Here is a 24957-nt window from a genome sequence, read left to right as displayed (position 1 = left end):
GTGACGTTTACGAATGATGCTTGAATTTAAAGATTGAGCATTTTTCACAGCTTCGAGAATTTTTTATTTACCTTTTATAATTGTTCTGACCGTCGATTTCGGTAGATCAAACTTCTTTGCCAATTCACAAATTTTCATTTTTGTATCAAAGTCTTTCATAATGTTAACTTTACATTCCAAAGATAAAGTTTTTCTTTTCTTGTTTGATGCAGAAGAATCAGTTCTACTTCATTTAGATGACATAGTAGAGTCTCTCGAGTATCCGTAGATATAACAAACACAGAAATAAATAACACAAAATAAATTGTAGCTATGCGTCGATTCCGCACGACACGTCCGAACATGTAAGCCGAACAATAGTGTTGTGGGAGTGAGTAATCAAGAGTTGTGTGGCGCTCAAACAAAAGACGAATCGACGAGATTTGAAAATCGCGTAAGTCGGGGTAGCATAAGTCGAGGTATTACTGTAATTAATGATTTTTTAAGTTTGCTTTAAAAAATGTTAAGTTTTCCTATTCCAAAAAATTAATTGTACTTATAATTAACAAACTGTATACATATATATGAAGGGCCAGTTTTGGACTGTTGCCCATCTGCATGCTACAGATATTTGGCTGCCCATATCAATGCTAATTGTGTTTAAATTCATAATCCCACCAAACCCATAAGAGCCTACAGGTATGTTTTATGAGTTTGTTGATAGGGGAGAAAAGTCCACAAAAATATTTGATATATGTTTTAATTTTATCCAAATCAAGCTGCCCTGTACCTAACAGGTGCTTTTGTTTAAAGTTATATCTTAGCATTGTTTAAGCAATTGTCACATTTTGTGACAAGTGCTTAAAGAATGCTAAGATATAACTTTGTGACAAAATATAACTTAGACAAAAACTAGCACATGTAAACTGGAACTATATACTAAACACAAAAATTCACACCTAAATGCTAATTCCAGCAGTAAATGAACAAAAATTCTAATGTTCAAACATTTTCAGCCATCTTTTAGAGGCCCTCCTCAGGAATGTATGAAACACACAAAAACAGTTTTATCATTTGAAAACTAACCGTCGAATACAGCTGTGTTCCAAATTTTTAAAAATTTAAACAATGTACCATATGATATAAAAATCGTTATGTTTACAACATAAAAATTAATTATTTTTAAATAAAGCTATAAATAAATTCATTATTATTATAACTTGTGACAAGTTTTTGAATGCCATCATCAGATACCTCTGCCTCCAAACCCTTTAACCATTGTCTGACTTCAACTCATTAGAACTGGTGAAGTGCTTTCTTCCAGAAACTTCTTCAGTTTCCCAAACAGTTGATAGTCACTGGGAGCCAAGTCCAGACTGTAGGCAGAATAGCACAGAACATCTCACTTGAAGCATTGAAGCAGGTATGTGGTTGTGGTATGCTGAGCTATGTGAACTCACACATTGTTGTGGACGAGCACAACACCTTTAGACAACATGCCATGCTGCTGGTTTTGAATGGCCCTATCAGCCTGTTTAACATTTCCTAATATGTCTCTGCATTAATTGTTGCACCTTGGCACATAAACTCAACATGCAAGAGACATTTTCAGTCCCAGAACAGTAGCCATGATGTTTTTTTTGCTAAATGCATGTACTTAAATTGGTGTAGTTTTAAATGCACTAAATACTGAATAATATTCAAAACACACAACCAAAAATCCAGCTTGTGTAACACATCAGTGGAGAAAAACAAACATTTTCAATTTGCTTTTAGTAATCAGCCTAAAGGTATCTAATTTGAGGATGATTGCTAAAAGCAATTGAAAACATTTGTTTTTCTCCATCACTGTGAGTTGAATTTTTGGTTGTGTGGCTTTGTTGGAGATTGTAGATGGTTCATTTAAGTAATCAGTGTTTGTTCTTAGGAGTAAAATGGCTGATCTGTGTTTTTTTGCCCTGTAATAATGAGGTCTAGAAATGCACCACTTGCTTCTACATAATGGCTCAAAAATGTTAATGAACATTTGCAGTAACCATCTTATGCAAATTTTCCTATAGACAATGTGCTTCATGACAATTTCTTGGAGCAATGCTCAGAAACTTGCAGAAATTGTTTATGGTGTTTATCAAATTTAATGCACAAATCACATTGAATGCAGTCCTTGACATATGCCTTCAGTTCTTCCATAATAAGAGATGGTCAGCCAGCATATTTTTCATCAGTTGCAATTAAGTGTGCAAGTTTAATGCCTTACTGATGATTCATCTATCACATTGTCACCACACACTGCTGTAATGTGACAATGAATGTCCCTTGGACAAATGTTTCCAGTATTCAGAAACCAAATAATAGCATGCACTTCTTATGCCATGGGATTGTTAATTTTTGCTGCCATTTTAACAATGCACAACAGCTGTACAACATACTCAATCATGTAAGTTACTTCAAACAAAGTATACATGTGACTGAGGCTATTTGAGTCAATTGAATCGAATAGATTTTATTTTAAATCTGATTTACAAAAGAAAAAATGAAGTTTTTATATTTTTCACTATGACAAAAGTAGAGCTACCAAGGGAAGTACAGTAGAGCATCGATTATCCGACTGAATTGGGACTCAGGTTGGTCAGATAACTGAAAAAATCGGATAACTGAAAAGAATGAAAAAAATACATTATTAGTATAGTATATTAGTATATCGCTATTAATATTCGCGTTGAATTTTCATCGATGTTAAGCCTAACATATTTTGTTTTTAAATAATAATTGCCACTATTGTATCGTTAAAAATAAGTTATTTTATTGCTCACAAAACAAACAACCACTCATAATTAGAAAATTAAGTCTCATTTAAATACTGACCTCCCTTCAGTAGTCGAGCCGGTGTTGCCAGCTAAAACACGCAAAAATTTAACAAAAATAATATTAAAGTAGCCAAGACATAGCCAAATATTGTAGTGCCACATCACTAGCGGACATTTGAATTTTGCCGGCTAGAACGATCGGTTAACTGATGTGACAGTTAATCGGGGGTCAGATAATCTATGCTCTACTGTATCGCAAATTAGTTTGCACTGTTGTATGAAACAGAATGCAATTACAATCAGTTGTATAAAGAGTGATATATATAAACTGATTTTATAAGAAATATAACAAAAAGCCTCAAGGAATACAATTATCAAATGATATCAAACAAAGAATGGTAGATATGCATTTGAAGGAAAAAAGACCTTCACTGAAATTGGTAAACTCTTTAATGTGCATAAAACTGTTGTTGCAAAAGTGATGAAGTGTTTTCAAATATATGGAACTGTTGTTTCTGTGAAAAAGTCAGGTAGACTACGAAAAACAACACCACAATTGGATCGTTTGATCAGGTATATGAGTGCAGCCAACCCTTGTTTCACATGTTAAACATGAAGTGGGTAACCCAGATAGAAGCATAAGGACTGTATGAAGACGTTTGACTAGTTTTGAATTTCATGAGAGACGACCAGCAAAGAAACCACTCATCTCTGCAATAAACAAAAAGTTGAAATTAGAGTTTGCACATGGACACATCACTTGGGCCAAACAAAAATGGTCCAAGGTGTTATGGCATGATGAATCTAAATTCAATGTCTTTTCTAGTGATGGTATACGATATGTCAGACGACCAGTGAACATGAGATATGACCCAAAATACACAGTTCCTAGGATGAAGCATGGTGGTGGCTGCATAATGGTCTGGGAATGTTTCTGTGCAAAAGGGAATTGGTCCAATCCTTAGAATTAACGGAATAATGGATCAAATCGTTTATATATTGCAGAATCAAATGCTTTCTCAAACACATCGTTACTGCTAAGGGGATGGATCTTCCACAGAACAATGACTCAAAACACACAGCAAATATGGTAAAACAATGGTTTCAACATAAAAAGATGAATCTTATGATGTGGTCAGCCCAAGCGCCAGACCTAAACACCATAGAGAATCTTTGGGATGAAGTTGAGCACTGTATACACCAGCGTACATATTCGAATCTGGATGAATTGTGGTCTGCCATGGTATGAGATTTCCCAATCATTGCTTGACAACTTAGTTGATTCAATGGAACGTAGATGTGATGCAGTGATCAGAAGCTGTGGTTATGCTACAAAAAACTAATATTTTGTCCTAAAAATACTGGACAAATCTGCATACTTTCTTTGGTAGCTCTACTTTTGGCCACTACTGTAGATGTGATTGGTACCAAAACCCTTTATTTGATACGAAAGAAGCTTACAAGATTTCCACAATCTTGGAAATTCAGTCAGTGGCAGCCTCTGGGTCTTTCTCTCCTTTCCTAGATAGTCCCAAAAGGAGTGTCCCTGATTTGCAAATGAGATTTCCTTCGATGTCCCAACAGCTCCAGGACAATGTGAATGGCTTCTGGTGATGGGAAGATGTCGATCTGAGGAAGGGAGACATAGACAAAGATAGGCACAAGATACATACACAACATTTGGTCTGACACTTGGAATTTTCAGGAGAATATTATTATCTAGGCAGCAAAGGACTTTCAGAACATGAATTGAATTCTGTATCAGAGAACTTTTACAATGACTATATTCAATACCGACCAGTGTGGTTTTAATACAAAATACTGCCTACAAGGACTTACAACTTCAAAGATGAAAAGGCAATTTGTAGGTACAGTAGAGTGTCATTTATCCGAAAGTCGGTTATCTGAAACGTCAGAAACGTCAGTTATCCGAAAGAATTCCAGTCGGCAAATTTAAATTTTTGCTAGTGCTGTGGCGCTGCAATCTTTGGCTATATCTCAGGCTACTCCAATATTTTTTTGTTGATGTGTGTGTTTTAGCTGGCAGCACTGGCACTTTCGTTTGGTGTTTTTCTGAGGACTGTTTTTCATGCTGAATCGAACGTTTTTGATAATAGATAACTTCTAAAGTATAATTTTGTTTTGTTTTTATATTTTTCAATATATTTATTTTGTTTGTAAAAAATAAAGAAATAATTTTTAATGATACAATAGCCACGATTATTATTTTAAAAAGTTTACGTTAGGCTTAACATCGACGAAAATTCAATGCGAAGCAACATGCAACAGAGAAAAATTTCGACACGGGATAGGTTAATATATTTTTTCGTACATAATTGGTTATCCGAAAAATAAGTTATCCGAACAACCTCAGTTCCCATTTGATTCAGATAAACGACGCTCTTCTGTATTCTCAATCACAAAAAATCTGGCACCACAGCTATACTGTACAATATGTTATTAATAGAGCTGGTGTTATCATTGACAGTGTTTTCGTATACTTATGAGAATGTGGAAGGAGCTTTGAGCCAAAAGTGCAAGAGGAGATTGATACTTTTATGCCTTCTAATGTCACTGTCACTTGTAGCATATCAGACAAAATAAGGAAGTCTCTATATGAATTATTTTTGGAAAGACAAATAGTCCCAAACATAAAGAAAAGTTATATTCTTGTGATAGATTCATGGGGCAAACACACAAATATGGATTCATATACAAAATTCTTTTGTCAAGCTGCCAATATATTAGAAGTTACTTTAAAAATTGTATCAAAAAATTATATTTAAAAAAATTTTTTGATTAATTCTAATTTTAAAATATTTTAAAATAAAATAACACTTAAGGGGAAAGCACAAATATTCATTCCTTTGCACAGATATATTTTTTAAAATAGAGATTAATGTATGAGGGTAGTCCTAGAAGTACCCGACCTAACAAAGAAGACATAAAAAATTTGGTAAAATGTATCTTTATTTTTCAACATAGTCTCCTTTTAGCTCAATACACTTTTTCCAGCAATGTACAATAGCTTCTATCCCCTGTTTATAGTGAGAACTGTCGGGCTTCTCAAAATAGCCATCAACCGCAGACTCCACCTCTTCATTGTTGGCAAATATTTTATCACCAAGCCATTTTTTTAAGTTTGGAAAGAGAAAATAATCCGAGGGGGCTAAATCTGGCGAATAGGGTCCGTGAGGAAGCAATTTGAATCTTAACTCATTGATTTTGGCCATTGCAATAACAGATGTGTGAACTGGTGCGTTGTCTTGATGAAATAACACTTTCTTTTTTGCCAAATGTGGCTGTTTTTTCTTGATTTCATCACTCAAGCGCTGCAATAAGTTTGCAAAATACTTGCCGTTGATTGTTTTTCGTGGGTGAATCCCAAAAAACTGACGCCATGAGTTTGCCAGCAGATGGAACTGTTTTCGCCTTCTTTGGAGCTGATTCTCCCCTTTCAGTCCATTGTTTCGACTGTTCTTTCGTCTCAGGAGTGAAGTGATGGACCCATGTTTCATCCATGGTTATGAATCGACGCAAAAACTCGGCTTTGTTGCTGCGAAACATTGCCAAAGACTCCATTGAAACATTCTCACAATGCTGTTTTTGTCCCATTGTGTGCAAATGCGGCATCCATCTTGTGGACAGCTTCCTCATGTCCAAATTTTCAGTTAAAATGCGATGTACGGCACTTTTTGAAATGCCTACCATGTCTGCTAGCTCTCGCACTTTGAGTTGACTGTCATTTTGTGGATTTTTTCCATCATTTCTGGCATGGTCACCTCACTTGGTCAACCACTACGATGTTCGTCTTGGCAGCTCGTATGGCCTTGTTTAAACTCTGCCACCCAATATTTTATTGTTGTAAACGAGGGAGCAGACTCCCCCAGAGTAGAATCTAGCTCAGCTTTAATATTGGTTGGACTGAAACCTTTGAAATGAAAGTATTGTATCACATAACGATGACAAATTTTTTCCATGTTTACAAATTCACTGAGATTGTTCACTATTTATGGCTGCCAAAAAAATACTATACAACGTAACGTCTTCAAACTTCAAACTTAAGCTTTATAAGGTTGATACTTTCGAACACAGTCGTTTTTTTTTCAAACAAGTACCGCCATCTATGTCAGGTCAGGTACTTCTGGGACGACCCTCGTATATCATTGTTATTTCTTGAAAATAACATTTTTGTAAATAGCCACCATATTCTGAAAATTAAAATAAAAAATTATCTGGTCTTTCTGGTGCACTCTATATAAATATCAGTGAAACCTTAGATCAAGATATGAGTCAAAATTCCAAAACAGAAATAAGAGAAAATGATGTCAAATAAATTCTGAATACTATCAAAACAAAAAATGATCACATGATTTTTTCAGAGAAATAGGCTACAATGTAGTAAATGTTCACATAAGATAATTAAATGTGTTGACTGACAATAGGTACACCTAGACTCCTGTAACCAGCAAAAATGGATATACAGGGTGTCTCATAAATTTGTAAATAGTTTAAAAATTCATAAAAGTTGAAAGAATTGGTATATTTGAATGCGGTTTGCATAAAAGTTATTCTCATAAAGGAGATTTTTTTTGGAGGATTTTTTTTGAGTAGAGAAAAAGGAAATAGTTAAAATTTTTGTTGATAGAGAGCGCTGAATGCAAGAAAATCACTACTTACATGTAATAGCTATGCTATACCAATATAGTAGTAGTGACTGTTGACTATCAAAAATTTGAACATTGTGATCACTCATTTTTGTGAAGGATTGTAAACAAATACTTTTTAATTGACAATACTATAGTTAATACTTATAAATAAACTACATGTTATGATAACTTATAATTAAAATGCTGAAATTACTAACAATCTTGTGATTGCCAAAAAGAAAAGTTAAACAAGGTTCCACTGTACAGTGGTACCTCAGGTTACGAACGCCCCAGCATACGAAATTTTCAGGATACGACATGAAATTCGAACATATTTTTGCTCCACGATACGAACAAAAACTCACCATACGACGTTACATTAGTTCNGAAGTTAAAAAGTTTTGGAATTTTTACACAAACCTTCTTGCAAAATTTCAAGAATTTTCAAAGGCACAGGAAACTTTTTTTTTATTTAAACTCTTTCCGCTGTGTGAACACAAAGAGGACCTCTTTTCGCTAAGCCCATTATGGGTTAGGCCAGGCCCACAAAGATGCCGGGTAGTGAAAGACGGGCCCCGACATATCCGGACGGACCACACCCGAAAAATTCCTGGGGATTTTCGGGAATTTCGGTCAGAAAATACTCTGTTTCTCTGCAACGAAGAGAGATTTAATTTCATCGTTCAACTTAAAAAAATACAGCATTTCAAAATTGTTACGAAATTGTATCAAAACGAAATTTAAATTTAAAGAAATTTGTTTTATTTGTAAACAATCTAGCCTAAAATTTTGATTTTATTTAAAAACTGAAACCTTAATAAATATAAAAATTGGATTTTTGACTCTGAAAATCGAAAAAGTTTGCAGAAACAAAAATCTTTGCATTACAACGTCATTCGCAAAAATCCGAAACGGAAGGAACATGGCGGACATACTGTACGCTGCATGCCACATTTTAATACTAGTAGCCCGGGACGCTCCCTAGTGGGCGTTTTAGCAGTATTACAAATTCCTATGAGGCATGTTTAAAGCAGCGGCAGCTTTACGTTCCTCCACAGTGGCGTATTTCTTTGGTCGTGCCTACAGTGGCTAGCCACTGTAGTCGTGCCATGAAAGGTTTCTATTATTATATTAAAAAATTAGCTTAACTATTTCAAACCTTATCGTTTTATCGTAGCGGTTCAAATCTATCCGGTTTTTCGTTATTCGCCTCCTAGTGAACATTACAGGCATTCCGTGACAATAATAAATTCCTATTACAAATATACTGAATTATTTATATTGTTATATTGACCAAATAATAATTTATTGGCCAAATGAATAATAATAATTTATATTGTTAATTTAATTTGAATGTTTGAAATATGACACACGATAGGGGCGCCTCTAGTGTCCGTTATCAAACGGTTACGGGACTGACGGACAGACACCTGTTGAATGGGTTATATATATATAGTCTATTATAACCGCATTTAACCTTAGAATTATTGCCTTCTGTAACGTATATTTAGTTCCTCAATCAATGTTTTGTTTATTTGTTAAACCTGTCTCCTGTCTTTGAAAGGACGCCTGACGGCTTACTGACGCACTCCCCACTCACTTTTTGCCCTCCTAGCCATTTGACGACTCAGAGACCGGGTTTTACCAGCCTGTGCAGTGTAAGTGGTCAGGAGGGATTAACCCCTGGCCCTCTGCGAGTCCCACAAAGTCCTTATAGTTGATAGAACTACCTTTTGGATAGATTTGTAAATGTAAAGTGCCTCCCTCTGTGTAACATATATGGTACCTGTTCCTAATGTTTTTAATGATTTTGGCTTGTTGCCAGCACATATTGACAGAATCAGAGTACAGGCTGCAAGGACTTCTGAATGTTGTATTTATGCTCTTTCAGTTTTGCTTCTAATGATCTTAATGTGGCCCCTATGTACTGAAAATCCTATGCAACTCTCTTGTCTTTAAGTGGAATAGCATATATATCTCCAGAACATTGCTAGCAGTGCTGCTGATTCTAGGGTAATTTCAACTTCTCAGGGTAATGTTTAGGGTAGTCTTATATTTAGGGTAAATCTGCTCTGTGATCTGTGCTATTACTTATCATGCCACATGTTTTGCCGGAAAAACTTTTAGCCTAAAACTGTTCTGTTTTCCTCTATAACTGGAGGGTTTTAGGATAGGACATCACAAGCTAAAGAAATAAAGCAGATTGGTGCTAGGACACAGGTGTACACTGTATATTACATCTGAGTAGGATTTTGCTTTTCTCAACCTTCATGCCATTGGGCCATTGGCACAATACAGTACAGGTACAACTTTTGAATGACACAAAAACTTTTTGTCATTCATCAGCTCATCTCATTTTGTGGCAGATTTTATTTATTAAGATCTTTAAAAACAATGAATTAAGAATGTTCTGATTTATTATTTCACAATAATAGTACAGGGATTTGTGTCAGAATCGTTCATCTTATTTTTTTTTTATCTGAGCATGAGTTTTCTCAATTTAGGGTAATCTAGGGTAAAACAAAGGTGCCATAAGGATAGTTCCACCAGAAGGAGGTGGCAGCACTGGTTGCTAGGGTTGGACAAGGTCTGTATAAGAAGGTCAGGACACGTGTGACCTACTAATTGAGCCGCCATTTTGGGGTATTTTGCGTCGCATGTTTTAAGCAAACTTGTACGAGCAGTCTGTTTTATACGACATTAATTAAACAAAAATTGCATAAATCCAGTGATTTTCAGTCGAAAATATAATAATAATTTCGGATGATTACGCAACCCCAATTTTATGTAACTTTTCGATCAAATAGTTTAAAAGAAACAATCATCTATATCATTTTCTGTCGCGATTGAAACTAATTAAATAGGTGCTAAAACTGATGCAATTACGTATATAGACACTTCGTAAAGTGATGCAATAACATCAAAAAAAATTTAAAGTATAATAAAGAATATAATAATATAACAAATTTATAATTATTTTTTAAAAGCACGATTGGCTATAAAATTAAGATAAAATTCAATAGTATTATTAATAAATGTTGTCAATGTAATACTCATTTTATAATAAGTAATAGATGTGTAGATATATTTTTAATTTATAAATAGCTTTCAAAAAATTCCAAATATAAAATTTTAAATTAAATTATTTGACAATAAACTGACAAATAATACTTGAATAGAATACAATATATTCAAACAAAATATGAATATTTGTTGCCATAGCAAAATAATGCTAAAATTTTCTTTTTTACAATTAAATAGTCAATTTTACTTTAATTAAATAAAATCTGTTTTTAAATGTTCAGGATAAAAGATTTGAATGATCAGTGGAAAATAATTATTGAAACGCGAACGAAAAAATTAAATATAAATAAAATCAATTAAATATTATGGAATCTCTAGATTATAAGAATTAGATACATTTAGATTTCCATCACGTCTTTTAAAATAAAAATTCTGACAATAAAATTAATGTAAATTTTATTTAAATTGAATTAAGTATAAATTACTATTAAACTAAATTTTTTGCAATGTTTTATTAATAAATATTGAGAGTATAAGTCAATACCATCATCATAATTTTATTTTTAAATACAATATGGTCATATTAAAACAATTACATGCTTAATTATTTTATCACCAGATAGAAAAATGAAAAAATTACATTTGTTTTATATCTGGATTGCCAATATCGTTTATAAATTTCCATGTATAGTTCGTTCATAAACACGAAGAGTATCTACTCGTTTAGACCACTTGTTACAAACTTTAAACATATAAACTCTTTGAACTGCATCATGAACCATCAGTTGATGCCTACGCTACATTTTGCTTTCCTCCGCTTATCTGCAGGAAATCTGAACAATCGAACGTCGGTAGACTTACTTTTACAATTAGGTGCAACACAATAACCCATTGCTTAACGTTTTAAGTACGTATATAAGTAATAATAGTCGACTCATGCAAGAACCACGTATGGTGAGCTCTATCGATGAGTCCCAAAATGGCCACTGCCGCATAGAATCACAGGAGCGTGTCCTGACCTTCTTATACAGACCTTGGGGTTGGAGGATTCTTATCATTATGTAAAAGCTTTAAAGACACACCAACTGTCGTATAATATTGGCTATATTTCAGTGATAATAATTTGAATTACTGATTAATTTGTCCTTATAGGGAGACATTAAGTGCCATCTTGTATTAAATTTAATAATTTTAGAATAATCTGTAATAAAAGAATTTGCCTGGAGCAGGACTTAAACCTGCATCTCCAGATTATTCTAAAATTAATTAAATTATAATTATTAAATTTAATACAAGATATTGCCTATCATCTTCCTCTAAGGACAAATTAATCAGTAATTTAAATTATCATCACTGGAATATAGCCCGATATTATACAGCCGTTGGTGTGGTTTCATAGTAATGAATCGGGTTTCGGAAGATGTTTATATTTATGTAAAAGATTGTAGACTGTCAGATTTCTTTTGTATAGGATCTCTCACTTAGTGGATTTATAATTTGCTTATAAATGTGATGGAGAGGTCTTGCATATCTAACAACTGTGTAGTCTGATCTTATGGAATCATCATTGTTTTTATTGGGTTCTGAATGGAACTTATACATAAGTGCCTTGATAATGTTAGATTTAATGCAAAATGTTGAGCAGAGATTTGATATACTTAAATTCTTGCATTCTATCAGGAACATCTTGTAACTCATCTAATTAAAGCTCTGAAGGTTGCCAGTTTTTAGTGCGAAGGGCCATGAGAGGCCTATGGAATGAATATGTTATAAAATTAATTAATAAACAGGAAATTTTTAATTTAACACTGATATGCATAAAAACATTCCTTACTTATTCCAGCAATGTTTATTCTGAATTACAAATGTTTTTAGTTGCATTTAGAGGCTGCTTTCAAGTAAAAAAAAAAAAACAGTTTATTTACTTGAAGAATGCCTCTAAATTCAATCAAAAATGTTTGTAATTTAGAATAAGCATTGCTGGAATAAGTAAGAAGGGTGTTTTGTGCATATCACTGTTAATTGAATAAGTTATGTTCTATTTTTTGTTTTGTCCAATTCTGTATTTAACCTGAAAATGATCTTTAAAAAAGGTCATAAACACTTATAATTAAGCTGTTCTTGCTACAAAGGTTTTTGTATGAAGTTTGATTTTTTTTTTACATGATTTTGATTTAACATGGTCTGGAAAATAAATTCAGTTCTCTTTACATAATTAGTTAAATTAACGTGTTTCAATAAATTTGCCTTCTTAAAAATCTTTGTTTAATATTTTTTTCTGGGTAAAAATATTCATAAAAATTAAAAACACTAATTTTACATTTCTCCTTGCAGATTAATGAAAAAATTCAAAAAACAAACCCTTTTGGTCTACTTATAAGACCTGCTTCAGGTTGTTGGAATGCTGAGGTCTTTGATGTTTTAAAAATGGAATGTGCAAAAAAACTCTGTATAAATTTGAATTCAACATTTTAATTGACCAATTGGGTTCTTCCTCTTGTAGTTGTTGTATTGAGTCTTTTATGCTGATGTATTATATAAGGCCAGCCCTGCTTGGGAAATTTGTTTTTCTTCTTTAAAGTTACCGTAAATTAGACACCATAAATAAATACTTTTACAGCAATCATTTTATAAAAAGTGATTTCTGGAAAATTATTTATGGTGTGTAACTTTATAGTGATTAATCTCAATTTCAGCGTGGACATTTGGTTATTCTTTAAAGTTGATACACTTACCTGCTTTTCTGCTTTAAAGATTTCTAGTGTCTACAATAAGATATTAGTTTTTTCCCTGTTTTCGTAATTTTGCTTGTTGTAAATTGGCTTGAATTTCATTTTTATCTGCAAATACAAAAAGGGGTAAAATGTAAGGTTTAGAATGTTTTTAATTTATATTCTTGCCTTATTTTATGGGACATTGAAACATTTATGAAAATTGAGAATTGTACTGGTTAAAAAATTGGTTTTTCAGTTACCCCAGAAACCAATTTTTGGGGTAACCAAACTATACCAACCTAATCAGGAATTTAGCCAGTACAATTCACAACACTCATAACTTGGACTGTAAAGATAAAAATGGATATAATCAACATAAAAACACAAGCCATATCATTCTAGAATATAACCACAATATGCTATCACTGTTTAAAGAAATAGCAAGACAAAAAGAAACAAAATTAACTTTCAGGCACAATTCTACTATCTTTAACACATAAATAAAGTTATGTAATTCAACAATTCTTGTACTAAAAATATTTATTGTACTTACTTAATATACTATATTTAAATTTTGCTTCAAAATTTTATATTAATAACTTTTTACATCTATACTGATCCAACTTTTTGTTTTTTCCTTAGAACCATGGATTAAATTCTTGGCAGCAAGGTGCTCTACAGAGTAATCAAGTTCATACCAGTAATTCACTATTAAATAGGGATTTATTCTGCAATTATGCATCTGGAACTCTGGGAAATATTGGAACTAGACCAAATTTAGAAGGATCTGGTGATTCTCCTAGTTATCTTGGTTTATCAACATATGCATATGGATTTAAAGCTGATACTGAACATCAGCAGAACTTTGAAAATCACATTCAAAATGGACAGGTAATTTTAATATTTTTTAGTTATTGTATTTTTGCAGCTTTATTTATAATGATCAAATCAAAGAAATATAACATGAATTGAAATGAGTTTGTACATGAATGTAAAATAGTGGGAATTATTATTAAATTTTAATTTAATGTGTTTAAGCCCTTTTTAGTCTTTTTTTTTTTTTTTTTTTGAAATGAGCATTCAAAAAGTGTCAATTTTTTATTATTGATATTTGATATTTAGCCCAATGTCATATGGCAGTGGTTGTTGTTTTATCTATATATATATAAAAATGAATGTATGTGTGTGTGTGTGTGTGTGTGTGTGTGTGTGTCTGTCCTTCATGCATTACCACACCGTTTATCCGATTGCCATAAAACTTCGGAAAGTTTTTTAATACACTCCCGTGAAGATTTTTGGCATAGTACATTTATCCTACGATAGATGGCGCGCATTTACACGAGCATTCGAGCACAGTGTGTTCGATCAATTTCAAATTATGAAGACCATTTACCCCTTCAAAAAATATTTCTATATATGCATTTGTGAACTGTTATTTACGATATTCGTAATAATGTTTGTTTAATCACTTTATTTCAACTTTTTTTTGCTAATTACGTATTTGCTCGAACTTTGTTAAAACTTTAACTGTATACCGAACAACAACCGAAGTTGTAGAAGGAAATTCGCCTATTTTACCGATCTAGGGATCCCCTTTTCCAAATTTTAATATCATCTAATAATTTAAAAAGACAAATTACAATAAAACGGTTTATTATCCAACTATCAGAAATTTCACAACATGCCAAGGAAGAGAGGAAGGAGCAATTAAATAATTAAAATTATAAAGGATTTAAAAATATATATAAAAATGGGGAATATCGCACTTCTGACAATCGCAGCGAGTGTGTGGGCTAAATTTGGAGAATCCGTGCTTCTCGCATGGACAACTGTATGTGGCCGGCTCACGTGTCGAAAAACCTTCCGATTTATTCATGTACGCACCAGATGGAAAAACAAAAAATATCGTGTATCCACAAACACTCCAATAAATAAATAGAATTGAAACGACACTTTGAAATGTTTTTCCGATGAAAATGAATAATAATAATAAGTTTCAATAAAAATGATAAAATGTAAATTGAATTTTATCATAACGAGTTTGCTTGAATTTCCTTTCTTCTGAGATAGCAGCAATGCGCGACGGGTAAGCTAGTTTGATATAAAATTAACTTTGATGCAAAATATACAAAAAAAAAAAAATTTTCTAGCTGTTGTTTCTTTCTAAGAATATACAAATTTTTTACAAGCCCTAGTAATCCTGTATTTCCTCCTTTACTGTTCTGCATACAAATATTTTTGTAATGTTGGAAACAAAATATAATTTTTATTTAAAAATTCGTATAATTCATGATACAATGAAAATGTGTCACAAGAGCATATACAGGTAGCCCTTGGTTTATGCTGACACTGATTCACAATAATGTCGCTGTGCGATTTGCCGTTTTGCCACATAATTTCCCAATTTTCTTTATGCTAGACTGATTTTCATTTCAGTGTTGATGTATTTACTGATCTGCAACATTGTACATTTGTTAAAATAAAAATTTTTATTGAATATATTTATTTTTTCTGTTTAATATTATTGGGTATGTATACATTTGCATTAAATTAATATTAAAATACTAAATGCTTAGCTACCCATGTATACAAGAATAAAGGAGGGTTATTATGTCAGATAAAAGAAGTGCACCAAAGTTATCTAAACATGTTAAGAAGGCACGGCAATCTATCTCCCTAGAAACAAAAATGGAAGTTATTTAACGAATGGAAAATGGACAAACATGCCCTAATGTCTGTAGATATTTGAACTTAACTCCATCGACTGTTACTCTCTTGAGCAAAGTGTTTAATTTTATTTGCATTTTTGAATTTTTGAAAAAATGGAAAAATTGTTATTGTTATGGATGATGCAAATCAAGAAAACATCTCCTTGACTCAAGCTGCTATAACTGAAAAAGCAAAATCAATTTTTGATAATCTTAAGGAGACAGATGGAGGCAAAGAAACTTTTGGGAAGCAAGGATTGGTTTATGAGATTTAAATCCTGAAGTAACTGTTGTAGTGTAAAATTTATGTGATGAAGCAGCAAGTGCATATCTTGCAGTGATAACTGCTTTTCCTAAGGAATTTCAGGGTTATGTAAAACAAGGCAACTATTCTCCAGACCTATAATCTTCAATGTTGATGAGACTGGGCTTTATTGGAAAAAGTTACTTTTTTCTCATGAAGAATGTTCCACTCCAGGTTTAAAAGTTTCAAAAGATAGATTAACTCTTTTGTTGGAAGCCAATGTTTCAGGAACTTTGAAACTTAAACTGATGTTAGTGTATCATCCACAGACACCATGTGCTTTAAAGGGTCTAAATAAAGACATGTTGCCAGTTTATTGGAATGGAACAAGAAAGCTTGGGTCACACAAGATGTTTTCACAGATTGGTACACAAGTTATTTTTGTCATATTGTGCTTTGCTTTTGTGAAGAAAATAAATTACCACCCAAGGCACTTCTCTTGGACAGTGCTCCAGGACATCCTCAAAATGTTGATGAAATAAGAACACCATTGCATGTCAAGGCTGTTTACATGCTTCCCAATACAAAATTTTTTTACTACTTTTCGGGGCTCAAAATCATGGTGCATCTTATACTCGACAGGTGACCACTTTTACAGTGAAATTATCTACAGTAGTGGTCCACTCTAGGGACCAACCTGTGCAGTGGTCCGTTAAGCAGATGGTTCCTCAACCGATTGGCTAGAGTATCTAGATTATCAGAGTAGCGACACACGAGTCATCGCCACCATGTTCTGTTGACTGTCATCATGTGACATCTGAGTTTACATTAAGAAATGATGATTATTTCAGTTTAATAAAGGTATCGATTCATCCATCTGTCATATTCTTGAATAAAAAAACGAATAAAATGCATCTTTAGACAATCTTTAACAAATTAGACAATTAAAAAAGTATCTTTCTAAATTTTTTGTCTCAAAATAGGGGTGTGTCTTATACTTGACAGCGACTTATACTCGTCAAAATACGGTAGATTTTAAAGAAATGAGAAGTGCTTTGAGTCAAAACTAATATAAAAATTTAATAATAATAATTTTGGCAGAGTAATCCTTTTTTTATAAGTAAATTATATACATTAAAGAATAAATACTTAATTGAAGCAATCAACACATTATTCTAAAAGCTGATTATATACATACAAACTTGGTTATAATGAGCACTGGCAAGATTCCCTCAGTATAATTGTTACTCATTATATCTGTGAAGAGCAGTTATGTAACTAGGGGGAGAACGGATGGCTGCCTAGGAAGCATCCTGTGGGCAGCAAAATTTGTAGCTGGTAATTGAATGAAATCTATCTTCAATTTTTTAATTATAAATAAATTGATAGATTAAAAAAAATCAAAATTATATACAGTAGATCCCCCTATAAGACGGTAGATACGTTCCGTTCTTTATGAATCAATTTTGTAGGAATCATAGTTTACGGACTACGGCTGTTTGAAAGGTTTTCTTTCATAAAATTAATCGATTCTAGACTAATTCGACTCAACATTTCCAAAATACGTATATTTTTTTTAAAATAATCCGTATAAACTACGTTATAAACAAAAAATTGTAGGATTACTTACCGAGTGTGTACCCTTTGACTACGCTCGTTGCTAAAGCTTGGTTTCGTCGCGGAACAGCGCATCAAATTGCGGCCGCGATTTCTGATATTATTTTTCTGCGAAAACTTCGTTGACCTTTGGAGACATCCTTAATATAAATAATTTTTATGGCCGTTAAATAAGAAATGTTTCTTTCACAAGAAATGTATAAAATTACAGTACTGGACAGACGATAGGTCGCCTAACTCGCCGTAGCGTGACGCTAGACGGCGAAAAATATATATTTAATTATAATAAAGTTACAATAAATTAAGTTAATATATAATTATATATACAGTACCTAATTTATATATAATTAATATATAATTATATGTACAGTACCTAATTTATATATAATTATATGAACAGACGATACTAAACTCAATTTATCCGCCTAAACGTCGTTAGCGTGGCGCTACGGACGGCGGGAAAGTAGTCCGGCTGCCCGATGACGTTTTACGTATTATAGGAGTTATTTTTACCGTTGTTTACGGATACTGCCACAATTTTTATAGGAATCATAACTATAGGAAACGGTTTTATAGGGGGATCTACTGTAATTACATTAAACTGTACTTTTATTAATATGGTTATATAAACTATAATAATAATAGATAATTTATTTTTTATAATTAAAGATAATATTAATTAAAAATATGACCAGTTTCACTTACTTTTTTATCTACAAATCGTAAATTGATGGTTGCTTAAAGATTTCATTTTCATATTTTATGTTTTTAAAACACTGTGGTTTTAACAATTTTCTGATAACTAACAATTTTTTCTTATCAGTTCCTATTATATTTGCACATAAGAGCACAATCAAGTGACACACTGATTTTTTTTAACCAACATATTTTTTTTTCCTTTGAGTTTAAATTTGTAATCAGGCATGATTTAAAAAATGTTTTATTTCATTGGCATTGTAGATATCTTTGTCATTGAAATCTTTCCTCATTTCTGCCCAAACATGGTTTATCCATTCATTTGCAGTTCTAGATCAGCAGATCAAGATTCTCCACTAATTTTTGAATAAACAATGTTATGTTGGTTTTTAAATCAATCCAGCCAATCATTGTTGCATACAAATGTGTAGCAAATTTTTCTGCTTGAGTCTTCTAGATTGGTCCATTTATTGAAAATCCAGCACTTCTTTGTGTGGTAAACCATTGAAGCTTTCTCAATGTTTGCATGATTGCAGTTTCTAAATCTTTTTGTTTCTGTTATGTTATTCTTCAGCTGCAAGAAGTAATTTTTCTTTTTCCATAATGTTGATATTGTCAGAGGGCAATAAAACCTTTCTACACACTTCAACTTTTTGTAAACTGAGAGACATTTCCTTTTCTTCATAGACATGTTTCTGATGGGAGGGTTTATTTCAAACTACAGTATAAAAAGTCTACACAGTGAAAGAGCAGGTAGGCATGAGTCAGCCTGAGCTGGAAGAGTTTTTGTCAGATGGAAGGGATGGAAGGAGAAATGTAGATTTTTTACATTTTAAAAATGTTTTTAAGCCATCTGTATCAAAAACAGTTTTATTGTTTTTTTTTTTTACAAATTTTATTTCTTACTTTTAATTCTAACATTACTTTATTTATTGATTCCTTTATTTAATAGTTTTTAGACTATTGGAGAAGTTTATGATATTGTTGTTTTGAGAGGATTATAACATAGGTTTATCACTATTTTCTAAGACTTGCAAAAATACTTAACAAGAATTTTAATACAATTCTAAGTTTTTGTTATTTTGTAGTGCATTTTAAAAATGTAATAAATAAAACATCTGAAAGAGATCAGTTCCATGTGTCAACTCCTCATAAATCTCCTTTCCTCACATCTAACAGATCTTTTCACCTCAAACTGACTAATGTCTACTTTTTCACTGTGCAGACTGTGCAGTAATTTTACAATCATAATGATGATTAGGTAAATTGCAGGACCAGAAACTAGTCACCAAAGAGAGGGATGGTTTCCAAAAAGCAAGTTAAGTGATAAATAGGCCTGTAATCCATACAGGCCATAAAACTAAGTAACCCTTTCAGTTTTATCTCTTCCAAGAATTTGGTACAGCATTTCTTACTACTTGAATAATTAAGAATGCTTATATGTTTGCATAGCTATCAAAAATTTGCTTGGTATATCGGTGAACTATAATTGTCATAACTATGAGCCAAATATATGGAAATAGGCATAAATTAAAAATGTTATGACATTTTGCTTATTATAACTGTGAACTCATTACATCCATGTTCATTATAACTGTTTGACTGTATAATGTTATGGATGTGAGAGATAGAAAATTCACTTTTTCAGTTATTTATATCTTTTTATAGGAAGTAATTATGTCATTGTTATTAAACTAATATTTATTCATTTTTTTTTTAATATAAGTTATCAAATAAAGCCACTTACTACATCAGTATATCATATTTCAAATATAATTTTTTTTATATTTGTTTTGAGCATATTATTTAATTTCAGTAAAAAAAAAGTAAACAATTAATAGTAGTTTGTGGCTATTTTCTGTATTATAAGTAAATTATATACATTAAAGAATAAATACTTAATTGAAGCAATCAACACATTATTCTAAAAGCTGATTATATACATACAAACTTGGTTATAATGAGCACTGGCAAGATTCCCTCAGTATAATTGTTACTCATTATATCTGTGAAGAGCAGTTATGTAACTAGGGGGAGAACGGATGGCTGCCTAGGAAGCATCCTGTGGGCAGCAAAATTTGTAGCTGGTAATTGAATGAAATCTATCTTCAATTTTTTAATTATAAATAAATTGATAGATTAAAAAAAATCAAAATTATATACAGTAGATCCCCCTATAAGACGGTAGATACGTTCCGTTCTTTATGAATCAATTTTGTAGGAATCATAGTTTACGGACTACGGCTGTTTGAAAGGTTTTCTTTCATAAAATTAATCGATTCTAGACTAATTCGACTCAACATTTCCAAAATACGTATATTTTTTTGAAAATAATCCGTATAAACTACGTTATAAACAAAAAATTGTAGGATTGCTTACCGAGTGTGTACCGTTCGACTACGCCCGTTGCTAAAGCTTGGTTTCGTCGCGGAACAGCGCATCAAACCGCGGCCGCGATTTCTGATATTATTTTTCTGCGAAAACTTCGTTGACCTTTGGAGACATCCTTAATATAAATAATTTTTATGGCCGTTAAATAAGAAATGTTTCTTTCACAAGAAATGTATAAAATTACAGTACTGGACAGACGATAGGTCGCCTAACTCGCCGTAGCGTGACGCTAGACGGCGAAAAATATATATTTAATTATAATAAAGTTACAATAAATTAAGTTAATATATAATTATGTATACAGTACCTAATTTATAATTAATTAATTAATTAATATATAATTATATGTACAGTACCTAATTTATATATAATTATATGAACAGACGATACTAAACTCAATTTATCCGCCTAAACGTCGTTAGCGTGGCGCTACGGACGGCGGGAAAGTAGTCCGGCTGCCCGATGACGTTTTACGTATTATAGGAGTTATTTTTACCGTTGTTTACGGATACTGCCACAATTTTTATAGGAATCATAACTATAGGAAACGGTTTTATAGGGGGATCTACTGTAATTACATTAAACTGTACTTTTATTAATATGGTTATATAAACTATAATAATAATAGATAATTTATTTTTTATAATTAAAGATAATATTAATTAAAAATATGACCAGTTTCACTTACTTTTTTATCTACAAATCGTAAATTGATGGTTGCTTAAAGATTTCATTTTCATATTTTATGTTTTTAAAACACTGTGGTTTTAACAATTTTCTGATAACTAACAATTTTTTCTTATCAGTTCCTATTATATTTGCACATAAGAGCACAATCAAGTGACACACTGATTTTTTTTAACCAACATATTTTTTTTTCCTTTGAGTTTAAATTTGTAATCAGGCATGATTTAAAAAATGTTTTATTTCATTGGCATTGTAGATATCTTTGTCATTGAAATCTTTCCTCATTTCTGCCCAAACATGGTTTATCCATTCATTTGCAGTTCTAGATCAGCAGATCAAGATTCTCCACTAATTTTTGAATAAACAATGTTATGTTGGTTTTTAAATCAATCCAGCCAATCATTGTTGCATACAAATGTGTAGCAAATTTTTCTGCTTGAGTCTTCTAGATTGGTCCATTTATTGAAAATCCAGCACTTCTTTGTGTGGTAAACCATTGAAGCTTTCTCAATGTTTGCATGATTGCAGTTTCTAAATCTTTTTGTTTCTGTTATGTTATTCTTCAGCTGCAAGAAGTAATTTTTCTTTTTCCATAATGTTGATATTGTCAGAGGGCAATAAAACCTTTCTACACACTTCAACTTTTTGTAAACTGAGAGACATTTCCTTTTCTTCATAGACATGTTTCTGATGGGAGGGTTTATTTCAAACTACAGTATAAAAAGTCTACACAGTGAAAGAGCAGGTAGGCATGAGTCAGCCTGAGCTGGAAGAGTTTTTGTCAGATGGAAGGGATGGAAGGAGAAATGTAGATTTTTTACATTTTAAAAATGTTTTTAAGCCATCTGTATCAAAAACAGTTTTATTGTTTTTTTTTTTTTTACAAATTTTATTTCTTACTTTTAATTCTAACATTACTTTATTTATTGATTCCTTTATTTAATAGTTTTTAGACTATTGGAGAAGTTTATGATATTGTTGTTTTGAGAGGATTATAACATAGGTTTATCACTATTTTCTAAGACTTGCAAAAATACTTAACAAGAATTTTAATACAATTCTAAGTTTTTGTTATTTTGTAGTGCATTTTAAAAATGTAATAAATAAAACATCTGAAAGAGATCAGTTCCATGTGTCAACTCCTCATAAATCTCCTTTCCTCACATCTAACAGATCTTTTCACCTCAAACTGACTAATGTCTACTTTTTCACTGTGCAGACTGTGCAGTAATTTTACAATCATAATGATGATTAGGTAAATTGCAGGACCAGAAACTAGTCACCAAAGAGAGGGATGGTTTCCAAAAAGCAAGTTAAGTGATAAATAGGCCTGTAATCCATACAGGCCATAAAACTAAGTAACCCTTTCAGTTTTATCTCTTCCAAGAATTTGGTACAGCATTTCTTACTACTTGAATAATTAAGAATGCTTATATGTTTGCATAGCTATCAAAAATTTGCTTGGTATATCGGTGAACTATAATTGTCATAACTATGAGCCAAATATATGGAAATAGGCATAAATTAAAAATGTTATGACATTTTGCTTATTATAACTGTGAACTCATTACATCCATGTTCATTATAACTGTTTGACTGTATAATGTTATGGATGTGAGAGATAGAAAATTCACTTTTTCAGTTATTTATATCTTTTTATAGGAAGTAATTATGTCATTGTTATTAAACTAATATTTATTCATTTTTTTTTTAATATAAGTTATCAAATAAAGCCACTTACTACATCAGTATATCATATTTCAAATATAATTTTTTTTATATTTGTTTTGAGCATATTATTTAATTTCAGTAAAAAAAAAGTAAACAATTAATAGTAGTTTGTGGCTATTTTCTGTATTTATTAGTAACTCATGATGCATTTTAATATTGGTAATTGTTATAATTAATATAGTTTATAAATTAACTTTTTATTGATTACTTGTACATTTTTTTATGTTTTAGTATTCTGGATACTCTCGTATAAAACATGATTCAGAAATACAGAATACAATGCCACATCCCGAAAGACAAAATTCCATTGTCAATTGTGATCCTCAGTCTTTTTATTCACCATGGTCTCATAAAGTGTTTCGGGCATCAAATCAATCACCAACAAGTAATGATATGCAGGTAAAAACTTATTTATTATACTCTTTAATTTAATGCATTTCAACATATTAATACAATGAAGTTCTGTTAACCTGGCATATGGTATGCTGGCAAACTGAACTATAAGATTTCATGTCAAAGTGCTCAAAACATAGGTTTTGAACGGAGGTGTGGGTTCTCCTTTTAGAGATGACAAATGCCAAGACAATATGATTCTGTGCTAGGTAAAACCAGTTAGATTGTTCATGATTTTTCTAAAGACTTTTCCAAAGATTTTAGTGCATGGGTTTGATGAGAGAGAGAGAAATATTTATTACACTTGAAATTAATAATTATCATGGAAACAGATACAGTACATTACTGTTCTTGTACTTTGATAATTAAAATCCATCTGTATTTAATTTACATTTATACACAGTAAAAATGTACAAAGCACAAAGTAAGAATAATGTGTGTTGGTTTTTCATTACATTCAAGATTAAGAGTAGGCTGGGAAACTTGAAATGGTGTGTTAAACAATCATAAAAAACAGATTTGTATAGTTTTACACACAAAGATATATAAAATTGTGTCCATAGGATCATTTTTTTCATTTTTTTTTTTTTTCATTGAATGATCATCATTTCCCCTTGCGGGGATCAGTCATCCTTGTCCCGCCATAGGCACCACAAGGAGAACGTTGCTTTATTAAGTTAAACCAGTATAAATTCTTATTTACAATAAACAAACTACAGTAAAATTAAATTAACATTAAAACAAAATGACGCGTTCTTGTCACGCTTGTACAGTAAAGCCGGTGGATTGCCGGCTGGTAGGTGGAGAGATGACTTTTCTCTCCACCTTTACATAAGAACCCTTCTCGCGAAGATCTGAATAGCATTTGCCAAGTCTCTGTCTCGGATTAGGTTATATAGGTCCAAGTTTGGGAATCTCGTATTCTGTGTATGGAGAAGTCTCAACTCCAACCTCTCCTTTTCGTATTTGTAGCATTCCAGGATTTTATGATTGAGGTCTTGATTTTCTTTACCGCAGTCACATGCCGCTGAATTCCTCTTGCCGATTTTTTGTAAGTATTCATTACTATTACAGTGTCCAGTGAGGATTTGGCTAGTTATGAAGTTTATTTTGAGCCATTGTAAATCTTTCATACGCTCTTCTACACTTGGTAAAAGCCAGAATGTGTGTCTACCTTTATTAGTGTAACTCCATCTGTCTTGCCATATTGCGTTAGTCTCTGCTCTGATGGTTCTTTTAATATATGATAGAGGTATCTTTCCGTGGGACGCATTCACCAGATTAGCGGCCTCTTTGGCTAAGAGATCCGCGCGTTCG

The 24957-nt window shown here is 31.9% G+C and overlaps 1 protein-coding gene across 1 annotated transcript in view; it reads left to right on the top strand.

The window, feature by feature from the left end:
* LOC111625980 overlaps window positions 1–23694 on the top strand; it is a 50634-nt gene extending 26940 nt beyond the window's left edge. Inside the window, exons 2-3 of the mRNA XM_023369243.1 lie at window positions 13816–14064; window positions 23479–23694. Of these exons, the coding sequence (XP_023225011.1) occupies window positions 13816–14064; window positions 23479–23679 (450 nt within the window). The 3' untranslated portion in view covers window positions 23680–23694. The remainder of the gene's footprint in view (window positions 1–13815; window positions 14065–23478) is intronic.
* Window positions 23695–24957: the final 1263 nt, after the last annotated feature.

This window comes from Centruroides sculpturatus, unplaced genomic scaffold, assembly GCF_000671375.1.
Source record: "Centruroides sculpturatus isolate CEXI.00-Female unplaced genomic scaffold, Cexi_2.0 scaffold63, whole genome shotgun sequence".
NCBI lineage: Eukaryota > Metazoa > Arthropoda > Arachnida > Scorpiones > Buthidae > Centruroides > Centruroides sculpturatus.
This window is presented reverse-complemented; position numbering and strand designations above follow the sequence as displayed.